Raw genomic sequence first — 9,500 nt, 5'->3', positions numbered from 1 at the left:
AACAATTCGTTGTTTCTAAAAATCTGATTGAGATGTCCGAGAGATTAAGAAATGATAATAAGTATGGGGGAATTTTTTGAAAAGTAATACTTTTTGTTGTACAAAGTTAAACAATAAAGAACAATACGAAGGAAAGAGAAAGTTAGCCTCAAATCCCCTTAAAGGAAGAGAGAAAGTCAGTCCTTATACTGCTTCTGCAAATCAACCCCACTAAAATAGGGTGGTGGGGGGGACAAAATAAAAAATACTAGTGACTAAAAAAGTCTGTAAGGGGAAATGCCTCAAGACTATTTTTTTTTTCCATTGGGATCACATGTGTAAAGTTAGGTGACAGAACTACCAGGTCCCATGAGTACCATGAGAAAATCACAGGTATTTTGGGTCACAGTATCTAAATTCTAGCCAAGGTCCTGGAGAAAGTTAGGAAGATGTGATTAAAGCGATTTAAGCTTATGCTGAAAAGTTAGCCATGCTGACATTGCTTGGCTTGAAAAGAGGCTGTAGAGTGAGATAACCACAGTCGGACATTCTGGGCGTGCTCAGAGGTCACTGAAACAAAGCAAGAACAGGAAATGGGTACATGCTACAGTAGATGGGAATCCATATCACACGTGCTGAGCTTCCACTCTGTTGGTTGTCCTATCCTAGAAAGGTGAAAAATCCTTTCCCCAGGACTTCAGAAACAGCGTTGATGGTCATCCACAAGGGATAACAACCTAAAAGGGTAGAGAGAACATGATGTTCCTTGATAGTTTATTACTAGTTTTCTCAATAATGACTTTTTTATAATTGCCAGAGGAGCACGCACTCACCAGAGAGAGGTGAACACAGAGAGTTGGTGAGACAGAGAGGATTGAGGGAGAGAGAGAGAAACACCTCCTGAGGGGACATGGTCATGCTATGATCCCTTTTCCATTTCTCCTTCTTGTCAGCATTTGGAGCATTTGCTCACACGTGTTCAGTATGTTGTTCAAGCCACTAGGGTCAGGACTCAAACAGTGGTCAGTCATGGGGATCTTATTTCCTAGACTACTAGGCTATCAGGCTGACACATAACTATTTTTTTTCTTTTTTTAATCAAATGAAGGTGGGAGCAAGAATGGAAAAATTTGAAATCACTCTAACAGAAAATAGAGAGAGGGAAGAGAAAGAAGGAGGAAAGAGATATTTGGGTGAGAGGGCAAAAGCTTCAATGACTGGACAGAGTTGGGGAGGGTGTGAGTGAATGAAAAGCTCAAAAGAGTAGATGTTATGGACTAGATGTCTGTGACCTCCCCAAACTTTTATGCTAAAACCTGATCTCCAATATGGTGATGTAAGGAGGTGGGACCACTGGGAGGTGATTAGTTTATTAGGGCAGACCCTCAGAAATAAGGTTAATGCTTTTATCAAAGAGGCCCCATAGACTGCCCTGCCCCTTCTACCATGTGAAGACACAACAAAAAGAACCAGGAAATGACCTCCTCACTGGCAGTACTTTGACCTGGGACTTTCCAGCCTTTAGAACTGTGAGAAATAAATTTCTGTAGTTTATAAGCTACCTAATTTATGGTATTGTGTCATAGAAGAAAAAAAAAAAAAAACTAAAACCATGTGAATGAAAGAGACAAAAAAGAAAAAGAGGACACAAAATGTTCTCAGGGACTATGTAGTGTAAAAGTGGACTATCATTAAATATATTTTTCATCTTGTGGGAACAAAGAATTTAAAGAAAATAATAAAGAGGAAAGTCACGTTTCATTGCTTTATACCACAGAACTATGTTTTTTTTTGATTTGTGACATTGTTCTGGGACTAAACCACGTTAGTTTGCAACTTTGTTAAGGTTCTATAAGTAACTGGCTATTTACTCATCAATCAACACTTTATTCAATTTTGAATAGGTGCTGAGCATTGTGTCCAAGATTCTGTGACTATGTATTTAGTTACCTTGGGTATATTAAATAATAACTATATATAATGCCCAATATATGTCTAGTGATGTTTCAGAGTTGGACAGTTAGATCTTTATATTATTGCTGGGATCTCCTACTTTCTTTTCTTTTCTTCTTTTTAGAGAGACTTTTGCTATCAGGCATGTGTGCTCACCAGAGAGACAGAAAGACAGAAAGCAAGAAATCACATCCCATAGGGGATTGGCCATACTGCAATCCCTTCTTCTCTATTCTTCGGTATACACACACATGCACCCAGTATGAGTTTGTTAAGTCACTAGGTCTAGGACTAAAACCATTGTCAACTATGTGCGAGTCCAGCGACATTACCATTATGCCATCTGCTGGTCCCAGGACCTCCTACTTTCTAGTAAAAGAAAAGCTGTACAAGGAGGGAGATCTTCAAAAAATTCATGAGAAATATAGATTATGAGGAACTATACAGGTCAACCAGTGGTGTTGTAATTAAGGCAGCTGGATCCTACATGACTGACTGGATGATTTGAGCCCCAGACCTAGTAGTTTGAAAAAACATGCTGGGCACATATGAATACATGCCCACAAAAATCCCAACAAGATGGAGAAATGGAGAAGAAATTTTGGTGTGACTATCCCCTATCAGGGGTGCTTTTTCACATTCCATCTCCAGTGAGCATGTATGCGCTCTGGAAATTAAAAAAAAAAATTAAATCTTTGATAAAATAGAAAACAAGAGAGAAACTATGCACGGATTTCAATTTATTTTTTTGCACTGAAAAACCCCTCACACTTTAATTCAATTTTCCACAAACATTTCGAAGTCCCCTCATGTAAGTATAAGCTGAGTCTATTGTCTGATCTTAATTAGTACGTTGAAGCATTCGCATTCCAAATGATTTTCCTTAACTTGCCTTTAATACTGCTTTTGTAAGTTGCTAAAGAAAAAATTAACTAAAAAAATCAGACAGATAGAAATGCATTTATTTATTAATTTTGCTACAGGAACATGAGCTCACTAGATAGAGATAGACAGAAAGAGAAAGTGAAAAAGCCTGGGGGGAGGTGGGGCGGGGGATGGCCACACCACAATCTCTTCTCCTTCATTCTCCTTTCAGAAGTTTGGGCACACAAGCAAACATTCCAGGCATATTTTTCAAGCTGTTGGGTACAAGATCTAAACCACACTGTGGCCATCTAAGGCACAGCCACCTTAACCACCATGCCGTTTGCTGGCCCTCAGATACATTCAAATATAGAAGCATAAAGACTCCTCCATTGCTGCTGAGGACTAATGATTTAAGGGAATAAGAGAAATGAAGATTTTCTAGTGATAATTCAGACTCGAGTGGTACAGTGCCCCTCTAGCTTTCACTCTGTCTCTCTCTCTCCCTCTATCTCTTTCTGCCTCTCTCTGTCTTCTCAATTTTTTTTTGTAATTTTTACTTTAAAAGTTTTTTAAGGTAAAATATTCTCTTGGCTTTCAGCTCCGGCCTTCAGAAGAATACTCCTCCATTGCTAGTGAGAACTAGTGATTTTGTGCAGCGTATTCGTGCGCCACATGGCTTTTATTTTTTGCCTTTTTTTTTTGGAGAGGTTTTTTGCTATACAGTGCATGCGCTTGTCAGAAAGACAGAGAGAGACAGAAAGTGAGAAATCACCCCCCAGGGGGCATGGCCATGTCACAATCCCTCCTCCTCCATTCTCCTCTCAGGATCTTGGGCACACACGCACACGTGTCCAGCGTGAGTTCAAGCCACCAGGTGGAGGACTTGAACAATAGTCAACTATGACATGGGAGTCCAATGACATAGCCATTATGCCAACTGCTGGCCCCTATTTTTTGCTTTTATTAAAAAAAAAGTTTTTTTTCTCTTTCTCCCCTCTCTCTCTGTTTTCTTGTTCTTTTTCTTTTATCTCATCACTTTGCTGCTCAATCTCCATTCACTGAGTGTCTAGACAGATCTAAGGGAACCATAGCCAAATATCCAAGTACTATCAGGATTAACCTATTTCTCAGTTCCCAATGAATCTGCTGCACAGAGATACAAATGGAACAGCAAAGAGATTGCAGATCACTCCTTCCTGCACACTTCTTAACACTCAGATTGAACTTCAAGAATTAAGAAGAAATCCACCATCCATCAGATGACTAGAAATCACCACAGGGTCACAACAAATATGAGGAAGCAAGAAAAATACCTCTCATCCAAGTGAAAAGAATAATTCCTCTTCATCCACAGACAGTACAATGGAAATCATGGAAATGTCTGATAAGGAATTTAAAATATTCATAGTGACAAAGCTAACAGAGATGCAAGAAAAGAGAGACAATGAAATTCCAGAAGAGGCAGGAGAATAGAGCCAAGGAGTTCCAGGAGTTGAGGATGATCTTGCATGATCTGAAAGAGGAAATACACATCATAAAAAAGAAACAAACAGAACTGTTAAAGATGAAGTCTGTAATACAAGAAATCAAAACCTCCCTTGAAAGTATTAAAAGCAGACTAGATCATACAGAAGACTGAATCTCAGATGTAGAAAACAGAATCACTGGCCTAAAAAAAATCCACCACAAAGACTGAGAAAATAGTCAAAAAATGAGAACAATATATGAGAAATACTAGATACCATCAAATGTTCACACATCTAGAACATTGGTATCCCAGAAGGTGAAGAGACTAATAAGGGCAATGTTAATCTATTCCATGAAATCCTGCAGGAAAACTTCCCAAACTAGAGTGACACTCAAAGATCCATTCCCAAGAAATACAAAGGGCCCCAAATAGAATCAATCCAAGAAGATTTTCTCCAAGACACATTATAGCCAGACTGACCAAAACCAACGGCAAGTTACCTACAAAGGATATCCCATCAGGCTAACAGCAGACCTCTCATCGGAAACAATATGAGCAAGGAAAGGATGGGAAAATATATTCAAAATGTTGAGTGAAAAACAATTTCAACCAAAAATACGTAGGGACAAGTCCAGAGTTGAATATTATCTTCCAGAATTTAAATTTAAATTTAAATCCAACAGAAGTTAGATTAAGTACATGAAACTGAGCTGATGAAATAGAATTTTATGATTTTTGGCTGAAAAAATACTGGTCTTTTTCTATGCATTGTAGTCCAAAGATAAGGATTTTTTTTAATCTCTTAAATTGTCAACAGATCCAGGTTACTATTTGAACAGAATCTTAACCTGCTTCCTGGCTTTAAGTCTTAAGCAAAGTTCTCTTAACATTTTTTTATTTTTATTTATTAAAGCTAAAATTGCCTTCCTTGAAATTAAAAAACATGTTTAAAAATACCTCTTTAATGACCACAGTAAGCTATATAGCCTCAGCTAGGTGCTATTTTATAGTATATTCATTCTACTCACAGTTTCATACCTAAAGTCAAATGTTTGTTCACAGATGTTTACATATCAGTTGAACTTGCTACTGAAAGTAGTTATATCAGTTAAGATACTTTGTTAACCAATAAAATGTGGGAGGAAAAAAAAAAGGGAATGGAAAGCAATGGCAGATACCAGAGATAGAGTGGGAGGAGGGTGGGATATGGCAGAGGATGAGAAATGGGGGAGCCATAGAAATATATATAAATATTAGAAATATGAAATATAAAATTATCTGTGATGATAACATGTATGACTAAGTCACTATAGAGTGTATTCTGGATGGGAAACTGCATCTTGTATGCTGTGTTGATGTTCCGTGAATGAATGCAAAATAAATAATTAGTTAAAAAATAAAAACATGGTCAGAATATGTCCTAATCCCATCCGATCTTGGCATGAACCAGCAGTTACAAAAGCATTGAAGGGATTGTCTAGCTCTATGGCATGGTGGTTAAGGCAGCTGGACGTCACATGGCTGACCTGTGATTCAAGTCTCAGACTCTGCAGCTTGTGAAACATGTCAGGCCCATGTGCATGTGTGCCCAAAATCCCATAAGGAAGGAGAAATGGAGGAGAAGGGATTGTAGCTTGACTATGCCCAATGGGAAATACTTTTTCTTCTCCTTTTCTCACTGTCTCAATGTCTCCCTATTTCTCTCTAGTACGTACATGCGCCTTTTAGCAAAACAAACAAAAAACAAAATTTTAAAAAGTGTTGAAAGGATGCAAGAGTGGCATGGAGGAAGGAGATGACAGTCATCAGAACTAAGGGAAAAACACAAAGAATATATGAAAATGGCTTCAGGAATGGATAAACCTAAGTGATAGTTCTATCTGTGGAAGTATAACTACTATAAACTTTTTATCAAAAAAGAAAAGGCGGGGCCAGCAGGTGACGTAATGGTTAAAGCACTGGGCTCCCACATGACCGACTGCAGTTAGAGTCCCAGACCCAGCGGCTGGAAAACTAGAAAACAAAATAGGGGGCTGTGGTGGGGGCGGGGAATGTGGGGCAGGACACGTGGCGATGCCTGCACGGGTACGGAGGCCCAGCCAGGTGACAGTGATAGTGGGCTCGGAGACACCAGGCCCTGGGGAGGTCTGTGACGGAGGAAGAAGATGAGTAGAAAGAATCTGAACTAAAAGAGATTGCTTACAGTGACCTCAGAGTTCAGGCAATGCCAGTAAGTGAAAAGGAAGAAGATGATCATGAAAAGAGAGCAGATCCGAATGATAACTGGGAAGAAGGTGGAAGAGGTGGCAGTGATAGTGGTGTGGAAAAATTGGCAGGTCCCTGGAATAAAACAGCTCTGGCAAAAGCACCTCCTGCTCCAGTAATTATTGCAGCAACCCCAGAACCAGCCATCACTAGCAGTGTGGACAGGCCTCCTGGGGCTGGATTAACCACAACCAGGAAAACACCGCAAGCAGTGCCAGAGGTAATACAGTGACACTGTTCCCATCCCTGCAGTCCACTGCCAAGCTTGTAGATAGCCAGAGCAGGTACTGAAAATGAATGTGGCCTGGAGTTAAGTGACCACATATGACTCATCTACATCTCATTTAGGGACATGAATTTTTTTTTGGAGAGGTTTTTGTTATAGGGGCGCATGCACTCGCCAGAAAGAGAGGGACAGAGAGACAGAAAGTGAGAAATCACCCCCCAGGGGGGATGGCCATGCCACAATCCCTTCTCCTCCATTCTCCTCTCGGGATCTTGGGCACGCACGGACACGCGCCCAGTGTGAGTTTTAAGCCACCGGGTCTGGGACGCAAACTGCGGTCGACTACGTGGGAGTCCAGCAACATAGCCACTATGCTAACTGCTGGTCCCAGGGCATGAATTTTTAAAAGTAAATAAAATGAGAAGAAATGTAAATGACATCAGATGGAAATTGGGGAGGGGAGGTGATTTTTAAAGTAAATCCCAGCCTTTTCTCCTCTCGAAGAGCACAACTGGCTTGAATTTAAAGCCTCCACTTGGACTTGATCCTCTGCTCTGTCTCACAAAGTGAGTAAGAAATCTAGGAGGCGGTGGCTCACCACATTCATCTTCCTATATCTGATCCACTCCCACAAAACAGAAGTGAGACAAAATCATTAACGAGTAGAACTTTACTTGAATGAGAAAATTGTTGCTCTTATGCATAAAGAGAGATGTATTATTTGCTAAAAGTAAAAGTCTTAGGAAAAATGTCTTTATACAGATTTAACTTTCCATTTGTCTTCTAGTTAGTCATGAAATAGGGTTACAGTTAATACTATTCTGTAGAAGAGAGGGTCATAGCGCTTTAGTACATTATTCTGTGTTTTCTGTTCAATTGAAGAAAAATGGCTTGAAAAAGATTTTATATACTGGTTCTCCCCTTCTGTCCCTCCCTAAAATTTTTCCAAGGGATGGCCTTTTTTCTTTTTAATTCAGGGAAGAACATTTTCAAAACCCTAGTAAAGAAGAAATCTTTACTGATTACATTTCTTTTCCCTTAGCGATAGAGAAATGGAGAAGAGCTTTTCTGTTCAATTGAAGAAAAATGGCTTGAAAAAGATTTTATATACTGGTTCTCCCCTTCTGTCCCTCCCTAAAATTTTTCCAAGGGATGGCCTTTTTTCTTTTTAATTCAGGGAAGAACATTTTCAAAACCCTAGTAAAGAAGAAATCTTTACTGATTACATTTCTTTTCCCTTAGGGATAGAGAAATGGAGAAGAGTTTGGAAGTAGTAAGATACAAAAATAGAAGTAGGGATGAGGTTTCAAAAACGAGGCCCTTAAACTTCAACTAGACAGCCAATATGCTGTGCTTGAAAGTCAGAAAAGCAGCCACACACAGCACCGTTAAGGAATGGTCTTTGCTAACCCTTCTAAGGTTTCTAGGCCACAGCTAACCACCCTGGATCTACAGCAGCCGATGCAGACCACTCGACATCAGTGACTGGCCCTATTGGACTCTGGAAATTTAAAGTGTCACAACTGCTCCTTATATATATATTGGATTTAGGGGAATTTTCATTATCTTATACATATATGAATTAGATTCAGCAGCATTCCCTCTTAATTTCTCTGTAAGTACAAAAACCTAAAACCTGCAGCTGGTCATTTCAAAATCATTTTATGTTCAGATACTGAGCCTTCGGAAGGGGTGCTGTGGAGCTCTCACCATTCAGACATGGCAGATTTGGTAAAATACTAGTTGGGTTGAATCTGATTAGCCTCTACTTGGTCATCTTTGTATGAATCCAGTGGTTTGTTGGTGGAATTTTTGGTCAAATCTTTTTTAAAATATGGATGTCTCTATAATTTTGTTCGGACAACTGCAGAATCTGAAAAAGCTATTGTTGCTACTGATGCACAACATACTGCTATGACTGGTTATGTATGTGTATATATGTATCTGTTTACATATATACACACACATATACACATATGTACATATATATCATTTGAATTTTTGGAAACTTTAACTGTGCTGTCAACTTTGGAAAAATTATCCCAGTTTACTGTGTTGAGTTGGCATTGTACAGAAATTAACAGCCATATTGGTTTAGAAACATTAAACTTAATTTTTTTCCATTTGTGCAGGGATATCACACTGTATTAAATATGTAAGGTCTTATCTACATGAGTTTGATTACAAAAACTAATAAAATATTCTCTAAATCATAAAAAAAGAAGGAGGAGGAGGAAAAGAAGAAGAAGAAAAGAAAGAAGAAGAAGAAGAGGAGGAGGAGGAGGAGGAGAAATCACATCAGGCACATGTGTGTGCATGCCCAAAATCCCAGGAGAGTGAAGGGATTGTCGCATGGCCATACCCCCTAGGGGATTTCTCACTTTCCTTCTCACTGTCTTGCTCTATTTCTCTCATGAGAGTACATGTGCCCTAGAGCAAAATGCTTTAAAAAGAAAAGGAAAGAAAGAAAAAGAAAAGGAAAACTATGAGCAGTTGACAACATAGCTGATGATGACACATGTCTTGTGTCTTCACTGGCAGGTGTTTGTTGAGTGAGTTCATGAGATTCCCCCTATCCATGTAAAACTCTGCTTCCCTTGGAATACCCATTCCCTTGTCATTTTATGTTCTAGCTCTCAGCCATTCTGCTCTTTTCTTTTGTAACTGAAATTATTTGAAAGTGATGTCAAAAATAAAAGTCTATGTGGTCATTTTGAGGGACGGGGGCGGGGGGAGATATAA

At 39.2% G+C, this 9,500-nt stretch overlaps 1 protein-coding gene across 1 annotated transcript; it reads left to right on the top strand.

The window, feature by feature from the left end:
* The first annotated feature begins 6,491 nt into the window (after nt 1–6,491).
* Nucleotides 6,492–6,823, top strand: LOC102477465 (protein CDV3 homolog). The gene is given in 2 exon segments (XM_014590066.1): nt 6,492–6,759; nt 6,762–6,823. Coding segments are annotated over 2 exon segments (330 nt in total).
* Nucleotides 6,824–9,500: the final 2,677 nt, after the last annotated feature.

Source organism: Tupaia chinensis, unplaced genomic scaffold (assembly GCF_000334495.1).
Source record: "Tupaia chinensis unplaced genomic scaffold, TupChi_1.0 Scaffold000402_1, whole genome shotgun sequence".
Taxonomy (NCBI): domain Eukaryota; kingdom Metazoa; phylum Chordata; class Mammalia; order Scandentia; family Tupaiidae; genus Tupaia; species Tupaia belangeri.
The sequence above is the reverse complement of the archived record's forward strand: the minus strand, read 5'-3'. Positions and strand labels throughout refer to the sequence as shown.